The sequence below is a fragment of the Pyrgilauda ruficollis genome, unplaced genomic scaffold (assembly GCF_017590135.1).
Source record: "Pyrgilauda ruficollis isolate IOZ18807 unplaced genomic scaffold, ASM1759013v1 scaffold60, whole genome shotgun sequence".
In the NCBI taxonomy this organism is placed as follows: Eukaryota; Metazoa; Chordata; class Aves; order Passeriformes; family Passeridae; genus Pyrgilauda; species Pyrgilauda ruficollis.
Window position 1 is genome coordinate 2,329,947 of NW_024527711.1, and position 27,760 is coordinate 2,357,706.

The 27,760-nt window shown below is 39.7% G+C and overlaps 1 protein-coding gene across 2 annotated transcripts in view; it reads right to left on the reverse strand.

The window, feature by feature from the left end:
• DLG2 (discs large MAGUK scaffold protein 2) overlaps positions 1-27,760 on the reverse strand; it is a 973,962-nt gene that overhangs the window by 587,281 nt on the left and 358,921 nt on the right. The window contains exon 1 of one of the 2 annotated variants that reach the window (XM_041483665.1): positions 19,757-19,858. The exons of the other annotated variant lie outside the window; for it this stretch is intronic. Within the exon in view, the coding sequence (XP_041339599.1) occupies positions 19,757-19,858 (102 nt within the window). Of the gene's footprint in view, positions 1-19,756; positions 19,859-27,760 lie in introns of those variants that run through there. 2 annotated transcript variants of the gene reach the window in all.

Sequence of the window (27,760 nt, forward strand, 5' to 3'; positions counted from 1 at the left end):
TTCCTTCAATTTTAGGAGTCATCTTGATGAGGAAAAGGATGTCCCATATTTTCCACTAGTAAAATAAATAAATTTTCCCTAGTACCATTACAAGTGTCTTCCCATGTGCTGATCATGCAGCTAGTTCAACACTGGTTTAGTGTGGGGATTCCTAACCAAACTCTGCTCTTCAGAGACCCCTCTCCCTGTTTCTCTTTTACACACTGATGTGTCCATGCCTTTATAACTGCAATAAATGCAACACTGAATCCTGTTACTACCACTAGTAAATTTACTATCCAGTATTCAAGGCTAGCAGTGAAAACAACTATTTTTGGCAATGTAACAGTGTGTGTGCCATGTCCAACTTCATAACTGACCTGTTTGCTTCCAGTTCAATAGTGTATTTATCTCCAAATGAGCTGCTGCTCATTGCTGCTGTGAGGATTCATCTGAGCAACACACATTGTGGCTCTTGCCAGCTTTTGCAAAGTGATATAATCCATCCTCCTTCTCACATATTTCCTTTAGTGACACCCAGTGGGTTGGCTTCTGTTAGCTAACTCTGCTCCTCAAACTCCACATGCTTTTTGCTGTAGAGTTGTGATGCTGTACACAGCTCTTTTCCCCTACAGTGTGAAGGATCTCAATTAGGACATAATTGTCCACCTACTACTCTGAGTCCAAATTTGGTTCTTCCTTTTGTTTATCAAATTCTTACATCTCACCTTTCAGAATTCTTAGTGATGTTCCTGAGCTTTGTTTACCCTCCCAGTCACAAGAGCGGTGTTGGGATGTGACTTGGGCACGCTCAATCCCTCCTCCACTGTTTTGTGCCACAGGAAAGCTAAGCAGGCTTGATGTGCTCTTGGAAGAGCTCCAGCTGAATGACTGGCAGCAAACCAAGGCGGGGTGTCCGTAACACAGAAGGCAGAGTCAGCGCGTGTTTGCGGCGCACGCTGGGGACCGGCCCCATGGGCAGCACAGCAGAGCACACCCATGGGCAGAGTGTCTCTGTGGGCACGGAACCAACAGGAACTCTCACCAGAGACTCAGCCCCCAGAAACATCACTCACAGCTTCCACAGCCTTTTGTATCTCTGACTAAAGCCACTCTTCATATTCCATGCTTATGGGGCACAAGCACTCCACATCCTTCTTTGCTTCAGTTTTATACTATTTTTGGCTGGGACAACAAAAACTATCTAAGATAGTTTGATATCTAAGATAATTGAGGATTTCAACCCAGCAATTGTTAGAAAAGGATCTGCATTTTACTGGCATTCACAGCTTGCAAAACTAGAGTGGTGTCACTTTCGTTATCCTCCACCTTCCTGGAGAATTCTAGCCTTGGCGAGGCAGACTTTGAAGTGTTTCACCCTCCTCCTCCGTCTATCTTCTCTGTTCCATCTCTGAATCCTGTTCAGCAATCCATTTGTTCTGACAGCACTTGCAAGAGTGCTCTTTTATGCCTGGTTTCATCTAGCTGGGAATAACCACAGAAACCTGATGTCACCTCCCCTGACCCAGAGACTGTGTCTTACTGACATGAGCACAAAGGTATCCACTGATTATATCAGAGAGGAGTAATCTAAAAAACATTTGTCATTAGGCTTATTGCAAATATATCCCACCTGATTTTAAGGTTGATTTTCAAAACTGTTTTTCTAAAACAAATACAGAAAATTTAACTACAAATGAAAGAAAAATAATTATGATTAAAGACACTGGGGATTATAATTGTGCTGTATTTTCAAGTGCCTTCAGGGACATAAATATACATTTTTGCTTTTGTGCTATATCCAAGGAAATAAAAATACCAGTTCAGAATAGTGTTGGCAGGAAATCTCTATGCTTTTTAATTTTGGCAGGATGCTAAGTATTAGAGGCTAAATATTATTTGACCTCATGACTCACAGGAAAACAATGTGTACTTAAAGCACAGAAATAATTGCTCTACTTCAGTATGTCCAGCTTTCCTATATTTAAAGGCAATTCACCATCTGAAGACACTTCCTAATTGAATTGTTCTAACATTTAAGCACACACCCCCAATGACAACAGGATAGAATTTTTCTGAGGTTTCTTGCTTCATATTTCTCCACTCTTCAGATGGATTCTTAGTGAGTTAATATTTACAGCTGCTTTGTATACTCACAGCTCTTCAACACAGTGAATGCTAATTTCTGTCCTTAGGTTTATATCTTGGGGACTTTAGAAACCTGCAAATCGTTAAAGTATTCTGTGTGTCTGCTCAGAATATATTTATACACACATTATGCTTATGCTGTGTACGTATAATGTCTCTTGACTTTACACAGCAGTTCAGACATAATATGGTTGTATTCAGTAGATGCAAGGATGTGTATTTATTTGTACAGGAAAAGTTTTACACCTTCAGTTCTTCCTCTAAAGTATTATTCCTCTTTCTGAGCCATCACCCTGAAGAATTATGTCACTGAAAATAAAGCTAAAGGCAAGCACAGGGGAAAAAAAAATAAGCTGTAGTTTTGAAAAGTACTTTACATAATACTTGTAAAGCTCACTACCAGGAACATGCCATTGACAGAATCTCACGATAGTCATAAAAATGAATAGTAGCCTTTAATGCCTTCACCATCCAGACATGTTTCACAAGGATCTAATATGTGGTGGGTTTTTTTAATCACAAAACTTCCCCTTATTCACTCTGCCTGCAAAAACCAGATTAAGTTTCTTACAGCTGTTGGTCTCTCCGCACATCAGCAGTTAACACCTCCCTCCCCTGATCACTGGCCCACCTTGCTCTCTAAGAGAGTGATGGCTGATAGGGACATTTTGGAAACACTGAACATGGGTGAGGCGGGAGAAGAAAATGAAGACACTGAGTGCTTCATGGGAATGCCTCCTGAAAATGACATTCCCTCAGGTGATATTGTAGGGTATGACCTGATAGTTACTCCAGGTCAGGACATCATGGGGACAGGTCCGCTATGTCACCAGACCCCTGCACCCTGCATAATCCTTGATGAATAGGCAAACAATGCCTAACCTTGAAAAAAATTTTATGGGTGAAATTAGCTCAGCAGTGTCAAGTGTTAGCATCAGAGTGCAATGTGTAACCAAATGTTTCATACTCGCTCAAAAAAAAAAAAGATGCCAATTTTGTCTTACTCTCTCTTCAGATTCGTGGCTCCAGGGTGTCTGTCACAATCACAGCTAAAGTTGATTAGTGATAGATCACATTTATGAAAGGTTCAGGCATAATATTTTAGCTGGAATACTTATCAGACTGGACAGAAATTAAAAATCTCCTCTAAGTTTTAACACTTGGCTGAAGAAATAGCAAAAATAAATAATTTCAGATGATATATCTGGTCTGATTAACATCTTTCTGACCACCAAGTCCTAAAATATTCTGACCAGGATAATGCATGCTCCTATTTTACACAAACATATACACACAGTGCATACAGGCTACAGAGTTAAGGTTGCCATGGGAACTTTACCTCCAGAATTTTTGGGTTTGTATAATCAAAATAACACAAGTACAACGTTGTAATGATTCACTTTTGCCTTGTAATTAATTATGTTCACATTTTCTTTGGGTGGGAACTCTATTTATCTGATGGGTACAGCCCAATGTGATAATTTTATCCAACATTTCCAAAAGTTAGTTGTCTATGCAGGGGATACTTGAAACTTGAGTCACTGTGCAGAAATGGCTTCAGTGTAGCACAGAAAAAACACTGCATCAGTGTTAAACCAGGTGGTTCAGCTGCTGGTAAGGGAAGAGTTCATTGCTCCATGGCAGCAATGAACTCAGCACAAGCTCTGCCATTGCACTGCAGGCTGTGTCAGCCCTGGCATAGGCAGATGCTGAGGTATGGAAAGAAGCAGAACATTTGTGGGAACTGATTCCTCCCCTCCAGCAGTTGCTATCACCCCACATATATTTAATCCACCATGGGGAGCACCAGCAATCCCCCGCCTTGGTCACCAGGCTATTTGCCCTCAAATTCTCTGTTTCTTGGTTCATCTCTTTTCTTCTCCTGTGCTCTTTCAGGTCAAGTCTCAATTTCTCCTGGATGTTCTGAAAACTTGAGTTAGCTCTGAGCATAGGAATACACTCAGACTTGCTCTTCTGGGTTTTCAAAAGAGCTGACCTACAAACCTCATTGATATTAACGACCATGTGTGCAGCAAACAGCCTTCGTCAACAAGTCACCCTGACGATGGCTTTTCTCTCCTACAGAAGTTGCATGAAGTTATCAGAAAAGAAGAACGGTCGTGGGAGCTCTTTGCCTTTTCAGTAAAGGGACACTCAACCTTTTGTGCTATCAACCTTTACAGCAAGACATCCCATTTAAAGAAGCAGCAGTCTTTCCTCCCCATTTGAACACATTGCTTTCTCGGGAGACGTGGACCTTGCCATAGGCTGTTTGCAGAGCAGAGGATACTCACACTGAGTATGGAGAGATCATTATTGATCTAACTGCAGTCATGGGCCACTGCTGACCCCAAGAACAGGAGCTTCAAAGCCTGTGTTTGATATACACATACAGAGACTGCTGTCAGTGCTGAAGACATGGAAAATGGCCTTTCTGAACAGCCAGTTTATTTATTTGAAGTGGAAAGGAACCAAAAATATTCAAGTTTTTGGCACTGTAATTAAATGAGACCACACCATATATATGTCCATATTGAGAAAGGACTTCAGTTAAAATATTCAATATAAGTCTCCTCCCTAAAGGAATAGCAGTTAATATATGTTAAAATATAATTGTATAATTGGAACTCAACTGTTTGGGTTATATAAAAGATGCTGTAGGCGTATCAGCTTAGACAGAGGTAATTAGATCTTGTATATTAACATTTTTCCCTTAAAGGGATAATCAGCAATACTTTTAGTAGTGGAGATGCTCAAGCCTAGAATCTTGGTGGGAAAAGGTATCTCACTTAGCTCTCTGTTTGCTGTGTTCCTGCCTCTGTCACTGACTGGACTGAAATAATATTTCTGCAGTAGAGTACTTGCTTAACACAATCCCATATGGGTACCCACCATGGCAGTACTGCCGCACCTTTTAGTGAAATCAGCATAAAACTGAATCACCTGCAAGCATCAGTCGTGGTGCCAAAAGAGGACTAGTGGCATTAAATATTGCAATATGCCTGCAGATTTAGTAATGGGTCATGTACTGAAGCCACAGAAGCCTGTGGCAGGGCCAGGAATAGAAGAAATCAGAGCTCTATTGTCTCCTTGAGTCAAGGGTTAATATTTTATACAGATGAGAGTAAACAGCCACACACCACACTAGCTCAGCCACACATCACACTAGCAACAGTCATATTTGTTGTTATTGTATTATACAGATGAGAGTAAACAGCCACACACCACACTAGCTCAGTCAGCCTGAAGGATACAATAACAACAAATATGGTTTTACTCACAGGAGGCTGAATGACAATCAATGACACTACAGCTTTGGAGTACCCAATTGAAACCCTTGAAAAATCAAGTAGGCACACAGGAAGATAGGCTACTACGCCATCATAGGATGAAGATAGGCCCATGTTATGAATTTCTTGGATTTACAACTACACTAACATTTTCAAGAAAACAGGAGCTTTTTATTTTGAAAACAAAACACTGCAGCTTTAGAAAGTGGAACAGCAGAGCACAAATTGAAGCTGTTTTTTAGTTTTAGAATTTTTCTTTTCAAGATAAAAGAAGAAATGTACAGTTCCAAGATAAAAGAACAAATGTACAGTTCCTCAAGCCAGGAAAACAAAACACAGCCAAACAAACTACCCACACACAAGGACTACTCCAGGTATTTTCTAATTTCATTGCTGTTATCCATGCTTGTCTTTCATATATACAAGAAAAACATTCCAGGAAAGAAATTCCAAGAAGAAAACCCAGACTTAAAGCTTCTCATTGAGAAGTTCATATTAAACTTTGGAATCCAACAAAAATCTCAATGGAAAACAACAAAAGGTTAATCCAAACTAAAAATATTTCCCCAGTTTCATATTTCTCCCTTCACGCCTGCTGAAGGCCTCCCAATCACTACTCTACACTACTCATATGAGGCTTTCAGAAGAGTTTGAAGAACAGTACAGGTATTTTGTTTCTAGGTAAGCCAAAGTCTCTCTTGGTACCTGAAGGGTTTTGGTTTTGTTCCTAAAGTCTCAGAATATCAGGACTTGTAGATTGAAATAGCTGGGTAGCCTAAACAGAGATCTCTCTTCAATGCTTATCTGCATTGATATAAGAGGCAAGAAGAAGGAAAGAATTGTCACCAAGGCCCATGGGACAAGCTCCCTGGTCTTCCCTTATTTTGACCCACACAATGTATATGACAGAGATCCATTTCCAGAGGCATTCCCAGCACAAACATCAAACAGCTCGATATAATTTTTCCCTAAGCCCAGTTAACTAGAAGTTCTCAATACACTTACAGAGGATTTTTTTTAAATGCAGATATTTAGAACAAAAAAAAAATATGGCAACAGTTACAGAGCTCCTTAAAATAATTCTGAGCCTTTTCCACTTGCCAGTTTTCCACAGTGCATCTGTTCTGAAGTGTGTTCTCCATTGTGGGATTGCACCTGAACCTGACCTGTGTAGACAGCAGCTGAGCACAACAGTGCACTTTGGAGCAGGGAATAGCAGCAAGTCAATGTGCCTCTAAGCAGTCTGCACCCTCCTTAGGGGTCAAGTAGTAGCTCAGAGCAAGCTGCTAAATGGTTGTTTGTATAATCGCTGCAGGCAAGCAGAGTGGGGTATCTACAGCCAAAGAAGGGATGAAAACAGCTGTAGTTGATAGCAAACACTGCCAGAAGGTCACCACCTCCTGGAGGGTGGCTGTTTCAAACCAAAAAGCTGTTGAGCTCAGGCGTCTCTGCTCATATTTAGAGTGCTTAATTATAGATCGTATTTTTAGCGTTAGTGAAAACACATTGAAAAAAATAAAGTGCTTTGCTCTTCTTTCGGGATCTCACCTGTTAAACCATAAATATGAACCTATAAGGTCTTTTTCTTTTGGGAACGGCACTGCAACTTTAAGCATCATTATATAATCATGTGTCAGACATAAAATTATTCTAGTTGCACACCATAGGTTCAAGCAGACTGTTATAAAGGGGAGAAATTCACTTAATTTTCAAAAGTTCACACAGAAAATGTAATTTGAAGAGTTAGAAGTTCAAAAAATCTTCAGCTCTTTCCAGTTCTCAGCACCTTCTCTTTTGTCCTGCAACAGCTTCATTATTTTCTTATTCTTTGCAGTACACAGCAGTCTTTTTGAATGAAAGGAAACCCTTCCACATTAGTCACAACAGGAAAATGAATTTTGCTTTGCATCTGGCGAATGAAGGTTATCAGACCTTTTATTCACACACAGAAGATAACAATATAATAGCTAAGGAACACTGATGAAATGCTGTGTTTACTTTAATTTATCAGTTTTGCAAGCTGTGACTTGTACTCAAAAGAGCTACCTAATTCATGACTGCAGTAGTCCTGTTTGGTAAATTTTGTGCCCTAAATTCAACTAAAATCCATCTGATACCAGGGGGCCATATGCAGTGTTATACTTAATACTCATTTGATGCTTTGTGGAGCTATTTTATGATAGGAAAAGCAAAAGAAGACAGGGCTTTGTGCCACTTCAAAAGACATCAATATGTTCAGACCAAATAACTACATTTCTTTAGACACCAAGTCTGACTGAGGTCTGAGAAAAGCAACTCAAGAAGTCCTAACAATAATTTCTGCAGCTAAACTCCACAAAGGAATAGAGTCTTATTAAGTGCTGTGCCTTGGTCTTCAAATCAGTCATTTACAAGATTTAGCCAAGTCTGTAATTACTAACATGGAGGTATTTCACTACAACACAATATCAGTCTGTGTGTCTGCATCAGCTTCTCATCATCTAACTAGAGGAATAAAATATGCAGGAAAATAAAAGCAGAATCCGGTCCCTTTTCTTGCCTTATTTTAATTTTAGTTCCAATTAATTCAAGGAGTCAAAGTCTTCTTAATAAAGAAATGCTTAAAATACATTAGCTAGATTTAACTTATTAGGATTTTGACAAGTCATGTTATTATTTACTGCAGCATTCAAAGACCTGTTTGACTTCTTAATCTTGCATAAGAACTTTCAGGGATGTGACAACATGAATTTTCTATATAAGGCAAATAGACTCTGCATCACAAACATTTTTGACACTTTCAAATGCAGTTTACAGCCTTAAACAGACATTCTGCTTTTCCCACCCACCCACCATCATCCAAGGCTTATAGTCACCAAAATTTCAGAATTAAGAGTGGGAGTATTACTAATCTACCAGGTAAGGGCAGAGTTTAGTGACCTGTTTGTTTGTATGTCCATATATATGACAGTTATGGACACATATCCCTGTTCCTTTCTGTGATTCTCTCCAGGAGTGCCCTCCTAACTTCCCTACCCAAACCAGCCACATCAACTGACCTGGGGTCTAACAGTGAATTTTAAGTAAGAGCCAGGAACAGGAGAGAAGGCACATAGGCATATTGGAGAAGTAAAGCACAGGAGGAAATAAGGCATAGGCTGAATAAAGGAAGCACTGGAGAAAAAGAAATTCTGCATGGGCAGATCCTTAGGAGATACTTAATTCCTGTCAAAAGCCAAGGGGGCTGGTACCTAATTATCTCAAGACCTTAGAGTCTCACAAACTCTTCCTGAACTCATAAATGGAGGGATAAAAGGTGATGCCCTACCCTTGTGACAGAAGCCCCTACCATCCTGATCCCTGGCAATACTCCCAGTTTTAATCAGCAGAGGGCAAATCAACTTCCTACACAAGTTTATTAGATCAATGGAAGAACAGGGAACAACACTCACAACGGTAAACTTCCTTTCCCTAGTTTTAAACTCTGGTTTATGCTTCTCATATTCCCTCATGTTTTAGCTGCAGTGATATTTCACCTGGCATTACTTAAAAGCCAAACCATTTCTTCTGCAGAGAGAGGTGTCTGGCTGCATGCTAAATCACCTCTCATTTCCCCCGCTTTCAGTGAAATTTGAATGAGGTCATTTATAGAGGTTCTTTCCAATCAACATTTCTAAGATTCTGTGATTACTTTGATGCGTTTTTATGATGTGAGATGACCCATTCCTATCTGGGCTCCTTTTTTTTTATGAATAACTGAAGACAGTGGAAAAAAACTCATCAGACTACAGGACAACTAATTCTCATCTAATAACAGGAGCTTTATTAACTCATGGAGCCCTATGCTGTCCTCCTGGTGAATAAAAACAGTCAAGAAACAGCTGGTGTTTGCACGCAGAATGTGGATTAGTTTGAGAGCATCTCCATTTCTCTGGCTCAGCACACAAAGTTTTTGTTCCAATTGCACAGGAAAGTAGTAGTTGCTAATGCAAAAAGTGGTGCAATCTAGTATCAGTAAGAGATTTATACATCAGATCCACTCAGATTAAGCAACCATAGACAGCAAATTAAACCTCTGTTTTAGGAAGCTGCCTCCAACACAAGGAGCAATAGCCTGAGGTTCAAGTCCCAGCTCACTGAAGAATTACGCTGTTCCCCTGTCCCTGCAGCTGTACCTGACATGAAGAAGCAAGCCTGAAGGCCCTGCAACAAAAACGCTTTCAATGCAAAACCTCTTGCTTCATAACCAGATCTTGCAATCCTCTGAAAGTTTCTCTCATATAGCCTCTATTCCCTCTCTCTGACTCCTCACTTCCAACACCTTTACAGGGCTGTGATCTTCAAGCACTGAAAACACATACCCTTAATGCTGAAAAATTAAAGAAAAATTAAAGAGTTCCTGCATGTCTGGAACTCACGTGGGGGTTGATGCATATAGTAAAGAGTGCAAAACACCAGGGCTTTGAGGAGGTGGTGCAACAGTCTCCTCTGTAATACGTACATTCACACAAAATTAGACCCGCAAGTGCATTTTCTAGGTCAACTTCTCCCTCCTCTGCTCTCACCTCCTCCCTTGAGTTTTCTTAATTGTTCTGGGAAGGAATACATGTTTCAAAATGTATCACCAAACTTTATCTTATGAAAACATATTGTCCTGATTATTTTATATCCCAAACTACTGTGTACGGAATATTAGTCCTCAGTTAATTTTGCCAGTTCAAAAATGGCCTATGCTTTCTTATGCTGTCAAGTGTTTAGTTCCAACACAGCTAATTTATTACCTTTCTTAAGCTAAGGACCAGGAATCTGAGCACAAAGACTGACACAGACAAGGGAAAGAAACAAGTAGGAAAAGTATAATTTATAGGTACAGTGCAAAACACTGCTACAAGAACACTGAAAAGACCTTCCTTCACAGCTCTGCAGATTGTTGTGCCCTGAATTTTATACAGCTCTACAGCACTTGGCTTAATTTATTGTAGACTGCAGAACCTGAGATATAATGTGCAGTTTAAGAGCCACATGGCTCTCTAAACTGGGCTGCATGTCCCTCCTAGCCATCAGCCTAACAAAATTCCTGAACATTCACAAGACTTTCATGATGCAGTTACCTATTTGACTCCTTGCAACAGGTGTATGTTCATCTGCTTTTCAGTCTCCTTCCTTGTGTATCATCATCCTATGACTATTTTAAAATAATCTTTACAAAATAACTCAACCAGAGTTCCGGAAATTGCTTCTTCCCTTCAGCAATTTTATATAATAAATTAGACGATAGTACTACTATCTTGGATGGGTGGAGAGAGGAGCCTGTCAGCACTTTCTTTTCAAATCCACTTTTGAAGGGACTTGCAATTCATCTACAACAATTTGAAGTGTGGAAAAAGAGGGGACGTGAAATCTCAGACCTGGAGGAAGAGCCTAAAAAAAAGGATAAATAATAGTATTTCAAGGTATACCTGAAATAAATAGTGTGGAAAGAGGGACTCACAGGAAAAAAAAAAAAAAAAAAAAAAGAGGAGATACTTTGATGTTCACTAACATCATTCCATTTTCACTTATATCCTCCCCATCTTTGCCTAACCATGGCTTTATGTCGGTCCTTAAATCAATTGTATTTACACAGTTCATTTCATTTCAGTGCTGTTTACACACAATCACTATTAATTCTCAATATTCCTCTGAGGCAGGTATTACCAACTTGATTTTCTAGAAAGAGAAGCAAGGCACAATTTTCCTCAGGCCGCAACAGGAATTCTATGTGAGAGCCAGGAATAGAAATAAGGAGTTTCCATTCCCTGTCCTAAATCAAGGTCACAGAACTGTCTGTGGCACAGGCGATTTTACTCAATGTTTTATGGAGGTGACTATCCTGTTAGGGAACTATGTTTTACACAGACTGGAATTTCCCTGGGATGTGTACAAAGTTCAAGTCATCTCACTGCCAGCTGACATACCTCTGATTAATGAGGTAAGGGCCAGGACTAACACAGTTTAACAATATACTGTTCACAGGGCATTGTTATAAGCCTTACAAGGTGGTAGGCAAGAGTGCGTTACTCATTTTTAAATCTATGAAACCTTTTAATTCTCTGCATTTAAACTCCTCTCTTACTTGGAGCACCTGTGGCTGGTAAAGGTTAAGTGGTTAAGTAGCTAAGATGGGAAGTATTGGAGGGTGGAGCACCTCTCTGTGCCAAACACAGGGACTCTGAGTTCAGCTCAAGTTTCTCACAGTTTTGGGCTCAGATCTCTAACCCAGCATACTCTGGGTATATTTCAGGTGGACTGTCACATGTGGTGGTTGCAGGTCCAGAAGAACCCAGCCTGACAGAGCTGTTATGGTTAGATTAAATCTGACCTACTGGTTACATTTTTCAAGATCAGTGTGGTGGAATCACGATTGAGGCCTTATCCTACATCAACTAGACTAAATGCATCAGTTTCTCAGCATGATCCTTGGTTCTCAGGCCAAATGGCTGGGAGAGGCCCACATCCATGTTGCTACTAAAGTAGCATCTTTAATAAATGAACACAAGATGTTTTTCACGCTCTCAAATATCACCAAAAGGCAAAGGGCAGGGGTGGGAGGTGTTTGAAGATAGAGGAAAGAGGTTTGCCTGTAGGCTGCAAGTAATCTTCCCTGATGCAATCTCATCCATACTCCCTCTTGGAAGAAGCTCCTGGAGCAAACAATCCTTCAAGCCACATCTACAAATTGTCTTGAAAGAGCTTGAGATCATCACAAAATTCAGCCCAGGGAAATATCTAACAAGTTTTCAATATCGAAAGTCAGGAATTGAGTACTTGAGTATAATCATTAGTTCTCCTTTACTTAGAAATATAGGTATATTTTAAATATTTGTAGCTGGTCCAAGGCTTGAAGTTACAAGCCTGTTTCCATAGGGGATGAGCTGACATCCTGCAAGTAAGTGATGTGTCTACATTCCCTCTCAGGCAACAATGTGTTGGCACAGGCTCTTTACCACATCAGACATCTACAGAGCCTCCAGGTGATTCACTGTGTGGACTTTGGTGCTGACAGCACCTTATGACTTTCTGAACATTCATATTTAGCATATTTCATCTCAATTACACTGAACAGCTGTCAGCATCCCCTAAAGGAAATCTCCCCAAAACAATCTGTCAGGATTCTCAGAATCAAGGTTTCTGTAATGTCAGTTTAAGGAAAAAATGAAAAATTGTCCTGTTTACTGAGAGCCAGTCTCCCAGAAAACGTGCTTTTCTGGCTTGGTGGGGATCATTTGAGTAGCTAACGGGTGCAATTCCTCACTGAAGTTGGATGAAGATTTTTACTTCCCAATTTTTACTTCCCTTTTACTTCTCAGAACACTCAAGAGCCAAGTGACTCAAAAGAATAGCTCAAACTGCCTTAATACTTCATCAGATCATTCTGTGCCATCTCTCCTGGGATTACAGATCATTAACTTCTACAGGGAGCCAGAGGAATTCCCATCAGTAATCTTTCTTCTCATTGAGGTTTCCATTACATTCAGCACAGCCCCCAGCTAGGCTTTCTTGAAAAGTCCTGTCCTTCATGTTTATTAATACTATAGCAAATGCTTAAAGCTGAAGGAAGCACCATCAGAAAAGTGAAAGCAATAAATATATATTTTTTAATACTGAGAATATTTCTGACAGCTACACTGGAAACATAAAAGCTACTTTTCAAAGATCAGGAGAACTGTTCGGTGACAGTTTTCAGTTCTATTGCTATTATCACTTAAATATATTTATATAACACTTCTTCATCACCATTCTCTTCTATGACATCTCTTACAGCTAAGATGAATGTCTATATATATCCCTCTCTTAGTCAATAATTAGTTTGCAAAATCAAGCAGCTCATGTAGCTGAGCACCAAATCATTTATATTTGAAAGTACCTCATTTTATCTCATTATTATGTATAATTTGAAGCAAAAATACATTAAAAAATTAAGTACCTGAGAAAACTCTGAACTTTTTCCATGTGTTCAGTAACTCTTAGCTATGTTCCTCCTGCTCTATTTTTTCCATAGGTAGATTTTATTGCAGTACTTAAGAACCACAACAATCAGCTTCTCTTTATTGCCAGCTGAAAAAAGAAACCCTTTCCCCACTACGGCTTTATGGTCAAAGGTACAGTCCAGAGGGCATTCATGGTGCCCTTTAGCTCCAGGCAAATTTTAAGTCATTTGGAGTGGTGAATAGCTGACTCTATTGCTGCGCTACCAGAGACTGTTCTTGTGATAACAGAAGCATGACAACAAGATGGGGCTGGAACTAGGTGATACTTAAGGTCCCCTCCAGCAGAAACCATCCTATGATTCTATGACAGCAAGCACTATGCACCACACAGCCCAGCATCTAGCTGCTGGGTAGCAGCTAAAAAGATATTCTGGCAAAATGTGGGGAAAAAAAGCCACTGATTCAAAATGATGTAGGGATTGGGGATCTCACCTTCAATAGAACTTTCTTTCAGCGTATAAAACTTTTAAAAACCAAAACAAGACACCTTAATTTAAAAAAGCCACTTTTAGCATTGTTTTCTTAATTTAAACTGCCACAGGGTATCTCCTGCCAGCCACCCATTTCTGTGCCTGAGCACAGGGAGCTTGTGGGCATGACAGTGGCAGAAAGTGAAACAGTACTCTCATACAAACACAAATATTTTTAACACCAGATCTTGATGCTTTTCAGCATTTCCCTCCCAGATGTTGGCCAGTGCCAGTGGGTGACAGCTGGCAAGTGAACTCACTCCAATAAGAGAAAATGGTAACACTTGTTTGCATTCCCTGACCAGTGATTGAGTAAATCCTGTGTGAGATTGAGAGCATGAGCCCAAAATTTCAGAAGATTCACGATACAAGTTGTTTACCAAATACAATCTAGCCAGACCTCACCAGCTCCCTTTTCAGCTTGCCTCCTCAGGACCCTTGCCCAGACCACTGTCTTCTCATCCTACCCCCAAGTTGCTGCCTCTGCATCATCTCGCCTCATGTCTTTTTTTCCACCTGTCCCACCTGAACCTGCCTGCTGCTGCCTCCTACTTTTCCTTAGGCTTCTGCCTGTGTTTCCTGTAATATTGATTTCTGCAGCACCCATGCTGAGTTCAAGATAAGACACTCAGGATCACGTACAAAGTCACTGTCTTCTCTGATACCAGAGTTCCTCTCAGTTCTCCTCCGTGGTGGGGAACAAAAAGTTCTAAGAGTAGGATCCACTTTATACATTTTTTAATACTGGGAGGAGCTCCCAACAGGGTCCCACAGCCTCAAACTGCTACTTGCTGCTCAGAAGATCTCAGACTGGTGGCCTTTGAGTAAAATGTGTAGTTGTTCTTTTTCCACAGTCATTGATGATGGGTGGGAACTGCTGGAGAGCTATCACTTCTTTTTCAGCCAGAAATGGTAAAGTGCAAGAGGTTACTGAATAACTGACAGAAATAAAAAGATACAGCTAGGTAAATTTGCTTGGGCTTACACCCCATGTCCAGCTTGCATAAATGTAATACGAGAGAAGAAACTCTCCCTGCCTTGAGCATTGTGCACTAATGCACAAATCCTCTGTGACTCAAGTGATCATCCTCACAGCCTCTTGCCAATGGCAGTGCTGCATCTCTTCTGCAGCTCCTTCTATTGCTGAGCACTTTTATTTAAACACCACAGTAGCCTAACAAGAATTATATGTGGAAGTAGGTTTCTCAGTGCTGCTGTCAATGTTATGCATAGCAAGTGGTAGCAATGTTCCAGCTGACTTACTCTGCTGATTGTCCATGAATAGGCAGCAAACTCTTCCAGAGGGTTCTGGAACCCTATACAATATACCAGTCTCTACAGATGGATCACAGAAGTCAGCATGACCATGGATATATTGTATTTTTACATCTCTCCAGTTCTGGCCCCCAAAAAATCAGAAATTAAATATGTCAATGGAGTCAGAGTTTAGGTACACATCAGCAAGCAGCATGAATGGATACACAGAACGAAGAGCTGAGAAGAAGGGCTCAATCAGAGCATCACACCTGTGTTTTGGGTTTTCCTTTCAAATAGCGTTAATCTGCTTTTATAAGCTGAATACATGTAAGATTTTGCAGAATACTTGGTGTGTTTCTGCTTAGTTTCATCAAAAAGGCATCCTGTTTCCACACCCCAAGCCTACACTGTAATGCAAAAATATCAGGCTACATGGGCAGAGCTAGGAGATTATTGTCAAAGAATCATTTGGAATTTGAGTGAGTGTTCTATCTAGTTGCATCCATTGCACTTCAGTTCTGTGGGTACCTCAAGAAACTAAAGCATGCAAGGCCTTAAGCAGGTCTGCTATGTATCATAAGTAGTTGGAGAAGTACTTTCCTGTCATCTCAAACTTCTGCTCTTTACAGTAGCCAGGTCTAAATTATATCAATATAGCGAATATTCTCAATTAAGAACTAAGTGGCACACCAGAGTTCCTTAAAAAGATTAATAATACCAGTGCAGAAAACTACTAATTTTCTAACAGTTTGATAATTATAAAAATAATAAATAGGAATGTCAAGATATTCAGTAATACTACTTAATGTTTGTCTTAATAATAAAATATTCTGCATTACAATAATTTTTCAAAACATAAAAGTTCTGGCAGTTGAAGAAACAAGTGGGTTTACTTGCATCCTCACCTTGGATAGTGGAATATGTCACTATTTGGCTGTTTCAGCTAAAACTGAGAAATAGTAGGAAAAAACCCTACCAAAACCAGCAGTTTTGCTGGAGGACTGGTTGTAATAAATGTGCTAGGAGGAAAGAAAGGAGACAGGGAAGAGAGGTAAGTATATCTTATCCCTTTAAAAAGAAATTAAATTATGCTAGGACAGATATAAAAATAAACCTAAATCAAAAGGAAAGTAGGATTAATCAAAATAGCTGGTCAAGGTCAACAAACAGAAAAGTCAATGCAATCTCCTCAATATCTATTTTCAATATATAGAAGTAAAAGAGGTAAGGCAGAATAACACTTCCATGTGAGAGTTAGAACTGTGACTGAAATACAATTTAAGAAACATGTCAGTCAACCTGAAATCCCTTCCCAGCACTCTTAATAAGAGCAAAATGAACAGGATATTGAGAGGCAGGAGATAGCTTCTGCAATACTGAACAAACAATTCAGCAAAGTGAGTAAGCATATACTGACATTTTAGCATGCATTTAAGTCTCAGCATCTTCAATGACAATCTGATATCCGCCTGTGCACTCCTCTCGATGGAGATCCATGAACATGGGCCTGTCTTACACACAAGCCTTCCTTCAATGTGTGGACATGAATCTGTCCAGTAGCTGTGGAGCTTCTCATGGACTCAGGGGAGAGGCAGTCATGTGCCAACCCTGCAGGACTGCGAACAAGACAGTTCTGCACAGCACCTCCTGGCACCTGAGGGTTGTGTTTTACAACCTGCTTATCCTGTTTCTGCTTCAGCTCTGTACTGCTGTGATGGGAACATGGGTACTTCCCTACTAGAAACTGAACAAGTCTTCAAATGTGTTAAAGTGCAATCGTGGCAATTCAGGTAGACGCTGACCTATCTTTCAAATTAAGCCCCTCTGAATTCTTTGCAGTTCCAAAGTCAAGGATCACAAAATTGCACATCACTGAAAGGAAAGGTCCAGGACAACTATCAAAATCCAGGAAATCAAGCTGGCAAGCAAAACTTTCTACAGGCACAATGAGAGCTCCTCTACTGACCTTTGCAACATATGGTGTGGTAAGACGTGCACCCTTTTCCTGCCCCACCACACCAACTCCCTGGCACCACCTGCTAGGAAAGAGAAGACAGTAAAGCTATTGCATGGGGAACAGAAAATGGGTGTGATGGCTCTGAGGTGGTGCATTTCTCTCACTCACTTTTCTGACCATAGGGAAAAGAAGTCTGTATGTAACACAAAATTAAAAACTGCAAATTGAAAGCGTAAGCAATACTGCAACTTGCCCTGTCCTTTTGAAAGGAGTCAGTTTTGTAGCACTAGAAAATATTTACCTGTACTTTGAATTCCTCTGTTGTCTATTCCACTACCTAGATATTATATTCTGAGGACCTATTTTCTCCTCTGTCACCCAGAATATAAAGTGTCATTTCAGGATATTACACTCTTTCCTGAGTTTAAGAACCACGTGATTCTAGAAGTCATAATATTATGAGCATGCTTAGATCCATGACTTCATGCCATATGACTAAAACATCTCCTAAAAAGAAAGACTCTTACTTCTTATTCACACTTCTTTGGTTGTTAACAATGGACCTGCACCCATAAATCTAGAAATGTAAGTGTCCCGAGCAAAAAGTCATATACAGGCTGCACAACAAACAAAAATGAGAAAAAAGTATTTGAAGTGAGGCGATTTTTGTACATTTACCAGTGTAACTCGTGCATGCTTCATGGTGGTATCAAAGAGTACTAATTGGACACATGTTGAACCAGCCTAAGATAAATAAGTTCACTTGTGCTCCTTCTCATCTCCCTGAAAATGATCACTATCCCACACATCCACATTTCATTTGAGAAGTAGTTCATACACCACCACAAGAAGATAAAACATTGACTGTGACTAATGTAATGAGCCTGAAGCACTAAAGAAAGATGAGGGGGAAAAAAAGTTTGGAATTTATGATTTTTGTTCTCTTGCTTCCTCCTAACAGGATCTGAAAATCTTGAAAGAACTTAAGTGCATCAAAGAATATCCTTTGAAAATCATGCTTACAGCCAGGAATACAAATTGGATACTAGTCCCTAGGCCACTGGCCTACCTTTGCAAAGGGTGGCGTGTATTTAATTTCCCCTGACTAACTATTCACCTTTATGAATTAGAATTTAACATTTGAAAACAAGAGGACTTAAGGTTTGAAAGTAAAAAAAAAAATCTTATAAAAAATGCAAATTAAAAAACCTTCTGATCTGACAAACTCTTAATGCTATTTATATCACTAGTGGCATCATGACACAGCAATTAAATTATAATCCTTTCACTAATAGAACACATTTTTGCCTATTTAAAACAGAAGGGAAGAAACAAGAAACTTTAGTTCAAGAAAGCCTCAAGTAATCAGACACACAGGCAGGCCATAGTTAGAGGAAAAGCAGAAGGTACAGAAATAATTTGTGTTGGACTATAACCAAGTTTGAGTTAGGATATTACACGAAGCAATACATGAGTTGTCATTAACTTCTAGCTGATATACATTTAGGCAGCATTGGGTCATCTACAACCTAGTCCATAAAGTCTTTTAATTCTATTTAGGCTACTCTGTCACACAGGAACTCACAAAGCATACTGTGTTCCCTAGTTTGTGGACTGTAGAACTAAAATTTTATTTTTGCAGCTTAGCTATTTTTGAGGATTAGCAAAGTTCAAGTATGAAGTTAATGATTTTAAGTAATTACTGACACCTTTTTTTTTATGTATAACTGCTCATTTCCTACTCTATTTAGATATAGAGGAACAGTTTTAATATCATCCAGTATTTAAGGAGAGCAAGGAAAATGAATGGGACAAAATATGTAACCCCCCTGTAAAATCATTATCATTGACCCAGTGATCCAAGAACCAAACTTTTCCCCCAAAGACAATAAGCTTTAAAAACATGCCATCAGTTCTGAACTATTTCAGTAAAATAAACATTGGTTATACTCAAACGTCAAGCCAGGATGTATGTGGGGGAAAATACAGTCCAATCCAACACCATTGTTAAAAAAATTGGGATGGGGTTGCATTACACAGCCAGGAAAAAACTTCTCTGGCTAACTGCGCCACCTTATGATTTAAATTTAAATGGAAAATTTAATGACTGTCCAGTCCCTGGAAGAAAACACTTACTTAAAGATATTCCTCTAGACATAAAAATAGGATCAGCAGCTTACTTTATTCTTTCTTACAGAGAAGTGCAGGGTTTTATACTTCAGTATTGCTCTTCTGGTTAAAAACCATGTCAGCAATATAAATGGAAAAAAATACATTCAGTCTTGCTGGATTGTGTTTTTGTAATAACAGTATACACATCCAAATCAATAAAGCCAGGCAAATAGCAGAGTAGTGGTTTAGCAGTCTTAGCACTGTTAGCTAAGTATACAATCAACTCTAAAACAAACGCTTCATAATCTGCATTTCTCCCGTGTAAATCTCTACTCGTATAACCCTGGGAAATAAGAAAGCTTTACTTGTGATTTCTTTTTTTTCTCTAACGTTTAAAGCATGCCGGCTGTAAGCCCTAATTTATAGCCAACGGATCGCAATTTGCACTGAAATCTCTAGTCAGACACGAAATCAAACAGCACAGATATTCAAAGGAGTTACAGCATGCATTTAAATACATTAACCACATCCTACCTTGCATCCAAACATCAACGATAAAGTGTTGTTGGTGCATGCAACTTTGCAGTGGCAAATCATTGGTGTAAAGCAGTCAGGATTTTTAACAATAGGGCACATTCCTTTAGTGCTGCAGTAGTGGCAGCCTACTGAAGGCTGAAAACAAGTAGCTAACACAGCACATGGAGTGGCAACATATGCTGCTCAACAGCTAGCTTTCCTCTTGCTGGTCAGAAGCAGCCTGCTTGAATCTCTACCTGGGTCCCATTCAGCCATCCCCTTCTTTGTTGGTGAATCAACGATGCAACAACGATCACGGATCTCAGGATTTCCCTTCCTCTGGGAAATTAGTTTTTACATCGGGGGAAAAAAAAAAGGAAAAAAAAAGGAAAAAAGAGAGAGAAATGGAAATGAGGGGGACTAGCAGGTGTGGCAGTATTAGCATGTAAAAGGATGTAAACGCCTACTCATAACAATCACATAAGATTGTCATGCTAGCTGAAGTGGGCTGAAATTATTCCATCGGAAGAAAAATACTGCAGCTCCTGATTTGGTAAAAAGCCAGTGAGTTGCTGCAATACATAGTCATAGTGTGGAGAGAAGAGGAAAAAAAAATGACTTATCTAAGAAGCCAGGATCCTCAGCCTTTATCAATATGCATTCCAGTAAGGATTCCCTTCCCAGCGCCTCCCCGTGAAAAAGAATCAAATCAGTCGCAACTCCAGAGAAGCGATGACCTTTGCTTTCCCCAAATAGATGAATCTCAGCAGGAAACAAACTGTACTCAGAGCTGAAAATCACAGATGCTGGGAGTTTGTAATAAGAGAAATACAAGCAACATTTATCCAATCCTGGCTTGCCACATGGGAGCTTTCTCCAGGCACAAATTTACAAATAGACAGGTTGAAGGATTGCAGGAGACACTGAATAAAGATATGAAGTTACACTGAAAATGCACCATCACGAAGCTAAAAAGTAAAGCCTCCTTAAACTCTGCTTCGGAGGCAATGTAACAACGGTCTCCAGCTAGTACTGCTATCCTGCAACCTACAAACATCTTGCCGTAAACCAGAAAAGCAATAATGAAAGAAGAAGTTTGAGAGCATAATACTTGTTTGGATTCTGTTACAGCTGTCGCTGCTCCTTCAGTTAAAGCAACACCAGCTGAAAATGCATAATAAAGCACTTGGATGAACAAATCACTAGCTGTGCTTTTTAAGAGGATTATTTATATCAAAAGTTGGATTAATGTATCCTGCAGGTTTGGTCATGGCAGACACAAATACAAAATGAAAAGGCCATGATATGGAAAGTAAAGTGATGTCCTTAATGATTTCACAGCTGATAGCAAAGTAAACCAAGCAGTTGTTCCACAGTGCCCTGACCCTGCTTTTCTGTGACTCACTAAGCTCTGCCCATCAAATTAGAAACTCTTTCTAAAGAAATGAGAGCAGCTTGTCTCCCTGGCAATCGCAAGTGAGTTCTTAACTCACAACTGAAACGGTTTTCTGTAACAAACCCAAGTAGAAATTTGTTACACAACAGAACAGAGAAAATGGCAAATGGAGGTCCCGGTGTGAAGCCAGATCAAGCAGTACAAGAGGATGAATAGCACAGGATTTTTTTTTAAAAACTGCCTGAGATTGCAGACCCTAACTTAGGCAACCTGTTCTACTAAGATTTTGAGTTTATGCAAGTATAGATACACGCATGTGTGTGTTGTGTGTATGCATATATCTACACTTTAAGTAGAATTTTTTCAGGATAATTTACTCTTGCTTTGCAAAGGTCAAAGCCATAAAACAACCAATTTCTTAATCTTTGCTCCTACTCTTGCACAATACAATAAATTTATTTTTATCCAATTTTAGTGTGCAGTTAAATTCCAGCTTGGAATCATGTTTTCTGATTATTGTTTCTCACTCTCTATTTTTGAACTTAGCACTTGCAAGAGCCCAACCTCAGTAAAATTACAGCAGTTTCTAGATGGAAGTGGCAGATAGAGCTGCTCCACAGACAGAGTTACAACCCAGTTCCACATCTGAAGATTTCTTTTTTGCAAATAAGAAGCTCTTACAAACCATTGTCCTCAATTCATTCAGCTCACACTTTTCTCCTGACCAGCCTGGACGTGAGCCCATGTGCCATGGGAGTTCACTGCATGGATGCCCTTCAGTCAGCTGCTCAATAACCTGAGTTTGTGTGACCCATGAGCCCAAAGTGACATCGCAGCAGCACTTGTCTGGAACAGTGACTGAGCCTGTTTAGAAAAGTACTGTGGTGACAAACAGCAGCTGTAACATTGCTGAATCTTTGATCTGTTTATTCCTAGCTTGCCTGTCTTGTTATTAAGCTATATATTATACAGATTTTTCTTTCAAGCACTGTCTCTCGCATAACCAGCACTGGTGTAAATATAGAAAAGCGTAGTTTCCATGACAATACATTCCATAGTTACAGCCAGCAGCCACTATCATTAAAACATGAATCACAGTGCTACCTAAAGGTGTGAGCACACTACATCACTGGCCTTAGAAGCATTAATTTGGGATGGGGGTGGCATGGCAATATTTTTAGGAGACACTACTATAAAACGCTTGAAATCTGTGCTATTAAACTATTTTGGCCCTTCTAATAGCCACCCATCTTAGTGATTTCAGTGATCAGTAATTCCCAATCTGTACCAATCATTAGCAATTTGAAGAGAAGGATGCATCACATCTGTACTTTTCAATGTTTTAAACACGATGTCCTGATTGAAAACCAAACTCAAGCACACAAATGTGATTTCTGATTAATGTGCATATGGCCTAATTAAAGTCACCTGCATTTAGTTCCAAATTCCAATTTCAAAGCAGGGAAAGACAATCAGCCAGTTAGCCTCCTGGACCATTTGGATCTTAGTGCATTCAGCTGGCTCATGTTTTCAAAAGGGAGGACATATCTGTTCATTAAAATTCCCATTTCTTCCCCAGCCCCTGCCACTACTGCAGATTTTCAACCAGAACAGGTTTCACCTGTGATTTCATTTCAGTGTTAAGATGCACCATACAGCAAGCACCCAAGTATTTTTCAAGGCACGAAATTCATCCCTTCACACTTGAGCTAATCGTTGCTTTCAAGTGAAAAACAGTTACCTGACATACAGTCATTTGGGAAAATCTCAGAAAAGGAAGATTTATTCCAGTGACAGATTTAAATAATAAGTCATGTTGCAATTGGCCAAGACATTTATTTCCATTAAGTGAAAATCACATACAGAAAAATGCCATAAGAAAACATTTGCTCAGAGATCCTTCTCTATCTTTTCTTTTTTTTTTACAACAGCACTCATCACACACACAAGTGTATTGCCACTTGCCAGGCATTTAAATCACAGTCATACTGCAGGAGCAAGGATTCTTGGAAAATCTATGTCCACATTTTTGTGCTAAGGAATATGCAGAAGAACACAAATTGTGGGTGTTATTCTATGAAGAGTCCACAGATCAGTGTTTTTGAGCCCTCCAGCCTTCTTTGGGCTTTAGTACATTGGTCCAGCCACTTGCTCACAGCCAGTCTGATAAGACCTCTTCTGCGCTACCAGCCCCTCTGGAAGCTGCCAACATTTCAGCTCTAGGTTTTCCAAAGATGTCTGTCTGCCTTTCATAGTGCACCATTTTGTGGAAATGGATTAATTAACTTGCAATTGAGTTGCATTTCAGGAAGTATTATGATCATATTTACATGATATTTCCTTGCTTAATGCATATATATCTCCTCCTGTACTGGAGCTATTTCAAATAGTAATGCTTAGCTTCGGACCTGACATATCATGTGAGAAACAAGATGAATATAAGAAAAAAAAAAAAAAAAAAAAAACCTGGAGAGTCAAAGAATTTTTAGATATTTTCTTAAATATCTCCTTGACTATCTGACTATCTTAGGGTACTTAATTTTAGGATTTCTGAATTCTCTGCTGTTTCTGTTGAGAAGATTGCTTAAGTTTTGGTTACTATGGTATAGATTTATGCATTTCCCCTTCCCTGATTTCCCTACTCAACTTTTTGTTCCATTGCTGTATCATTAAAAATTCCATTAACCCTTACAACACCCATTAGATATGAGAAAATCATGATGATCTATAAACACTTGGCCAAGGTATGTGATTGTTAACTTGCTTCTAATCTTATGTGAGAATTCAAAGCCATCTTCTTTGCTGTTCTCTGAAGTCCCTGAATACTAATCAAGCCTCTTAAAAACAAAACCTGTCTCTGACAGTGATTAAAGAGAAGTTGTCTTCTCAAAGAATCCGATAAAAGAAAAAGCAAAAAGCCTTGTTGCACCACAGGCAGCACATACAAAGGGAACCAGAGAATGTAAATATAAAACAAACTTGAAAGGTCCCCCATCAAAACACAAATGATTGCACACAACTGTCTCACATGTTTCTTAAGAACAAAACAGTCTCACACCTCAGTCTAAACCAACGTCTTTACAGCTGTTACATCCTTGGAGAGGCTCCACTTAGGGTGTTTCAAGGACCTCAGCTACGTCTACACTTTCTGTGAGCTGGTCATTTTGGGGTTATGCAATGGGACATCCACTTCATTTTGCTGATTTTTGTCTGTTGGTGAGTATCAGAAACCTGAGGTTAGTTTGCCTGAAAATCCATCTCCCTCTGGAACAGTAATCATCGAATGGTTTGGGTTGGAAGCAACTTTTAAAGGCCATGTAGTTCAACTCTGCTTCAACAAGCAGGGATGTTTTCAACTAGGTCAAGTTGCTCAAAGCCCTGTTCAACCTGGCCCAGGATGTTTCCAAGGATGGGACATCCACCACCTCTCTGGGCAACCTGTGCCTGTGTTTCAGTACCCTCACTGGAAAACAAAAATTCCTTATATCTAGTCTAAATATAGTCTCATTTAGTTTCAAACCATTACCCCTTGTTCTATCACAACAGAACCTGAAAAGATTTCTGTTCCCATATTTCATACAGACCTCTTTAAGTACTGAAAAGCAGCAGCACAGAGCCTTTTCTTCTCCAGACTGAACAATCCAAACTCTCAGCCTTTCCTCATAGGAGACATTCCAATCCTCTGATCACTTTTGCACCTGCTCCAATGGGTCCATGCCTTTCCTTCACTGGGAATCCCACAGCTGGATGCAGCACTCCAGGGGGAGTCTCACCACAGAGGAGTAGCTGGGGAGAATCACCTACCTCAACCTGCTGGTCACACTTCCCTCCATGTGTGGGATATGGTCCCACCTTCTGGGCTGTGAGCACATATCATTCAAGTCCACCCAGGAAAGACCCCACAGTCACCAGATACCAGCTCAAGAGATGATAATTTGTGATCTTCCTACACCTCATGCAAAACTGCGTTTGAACTGGTTCCAAGGGGTAATACAAGATTTAACTTTCATGTGCACTTTCAGAAATGGGGATAAGGAAACTTTTTGCTTGGTGTGTCCAAAGGCTCAGGGAGCAGATAAGGTCTGGGCTGGTCCTGCCATGAGGAGGAGATGAATAGGGCCACTGGGATGGAGATGGAACAGAGAGCTCCAGGGACAGCTGTGTAGAGACAGATTTGCCACTTCTGTGAGATGTCATTGGGACTGCTGGGACCCACTTATTCCACTGTCATGAGCAGCATCTGCTCCATCTCACACAAGTGGCTTGTGACAACTGATCTTGCTTTCATAAATCACTGTATGGAGACAGGGATGAGTTTCCAGTTGGTTCCTGCCAACAGCAGACCCTGCTGGTTCGCTTCACCTAGAAATGACAGGGACATGGGGATAGAAAGTTCTCCTCAAGCACCTTGCAATCTGAGCGCGGAGGCAGAGAGAAAGGCAGAGAATAGATTGGGTGCTCTGGAAAAAAACCTATGCATGGAGAATTCAGATGTGGTAGGCAGCTTGACTCAATCTCCCCACCTGAAGATGGAATTAATGCTTTCCAATTAAATGTCCATATCTCTAAGTATGCCGTCCTAAAATAGTGATTTTTAAGTTAATGGGAATGCTCTTACAGAAAGTACTCATGTTCTTAAGTGTTTACACATTATAAAGGGCCACACTGCCTGCATAGTTCTACATTTGTAACTAGAGAAAAACTGCCTGAATTCTTTATGAAAAAGAATTTGATCTGTTAAATCATTTACAAAGTCACAAACTGCATATAATTTTTTAAAGTAACCTCTCCAGCCAGGTATAAATTTAAAACAAAAATATGAAAGAGGGGAGAAAAAAATACTCTCATTAAATATCAGCTTGAAAGAAAAAAGCAAGCATATTGCTGACAGTCCTCAACAGATACAAAACAGCTCCACTTATCTGAAGATTCCTATTTATATCTTGTATTAGCATTTTTATGGTTTTCTGTGACAAATTAAAGAGATATAAAGGCCTGATCCTGCTGGCACAGAGTTGAAACATGCACACGGAATATTTAGAAAATATATGCCTTACTTTAATGCCACTCTGTAGGCCTACTGATTCCTTCAAGTTTTTATAGTGTAATACACATGCACCTAAAAGAGCTTGAAATGATCAGTTTAGCACCCATATGCTAGAATTCAACAAGGACTAAGAGCTGCACTATCTATCCAGGCTGCTGGGACAAAAGAGGAGTTAGTCTACACAAAATTTTGTGTTGATACCCTGTTGCTATCACTAAACTGGCCAGCTCTGCTTGTCAATGCGTACTGAAGCAAATGTCAGTGTGTACTATTGCACCACACACATCTTTGCTTTATGCATTGAGTGGAGGTTTCAGCTTGGCCACAGACCTCTCCTTGTGGTGACCAGCTCTGCACTCAAGTCCTGTGTGCAAGCAGGACTCCATCAGTAAGAAACAGTAGGAATTTTCCATTTGTTTTCCTGCCTCCCCCTGAATCCATTCTACTTCCATTGATGAGAAGTTTTTTCTGGCCTTCCAATTCTATCTTTTTTATTTATTCTGAATCTTGGCCCTGATATCTTGATCAGCTTTCTCAAAATGTTGCAGTGGAAGGAACAAGGAACAGTTAACATCTCTTCATCCTCTCCAAGTCACTCATGACTTTATAAATGAGTTGTGCATCCTCTCTAACTGGTATCTTTTCCATTATGAAAAGTTGTAACACAATAGATTTCAGCCATTCTTGTGAAAACATAACACATGTTTATAACAAATGTCATGAAACATTTGAAGATGATCATTGATTATCCCAACTTGTTGTACTTAATTCTTTCAAACTTCACCATAGCTCATACGCTATAAAACCCCTAACGCCCTTGGTGTTTTCCTCTAAAATCTGCACATCCCTCTCAAAGTGTGCATCCAAATGGTGCCACTGTCTGCAGAATAACTCCTTCCATCTCTTGCTTACAGTATTTCTCTAAATATGGTCCAAGTTTTTTATATTAGCTTTGCAACAGCCTGCTTCATCTTTTCAACATCTTGATTTTTCCCTGAGACTCACTCTGGGATTCATTTCTACGCCATTACACCTTTCCCTGCTTCCTGGCTAATCAATACACATTTGGTATTCGTGCAATTGGCTATCCCTTACTACAAGCAACACTTAATATTTGTACTTCATGTTATTGCTTTCAGGCCATTTATTTATGTTGAGCTTTACATATGACATTCCTCTGATAATTTCTGGTGTGCTCAGGGTATGGACTTCAAGTAAAAAAAAACACACTTGGAAGCAATTTTTCCTGGGATTTAGACTAGCTGGGGCATAGAGTGCTGCATTCTATGAAAAAAGAGCTTCAAAGGGGAAATCCACTTTCAAGAAACATATCACTGGTTTCTGAGGAGATACATGCACTACTTAGACCTCACTGCCTTTGGATCACACAGAATTAAAATGTTGGTGATCATTAATGGCCCACATAGATGGGAAGTTGACAGGGACTATACCCAGCTGATGGCAAGTAAAGAACTGATTTTCTAAGAGTCATGTGTGAAATACTTTCATGATCTAAATAAAGTCAGGAGACAAAAAAAAAAAAAAAAAAAAACCCACAAAAAAAACCAAAAAAAAAAAA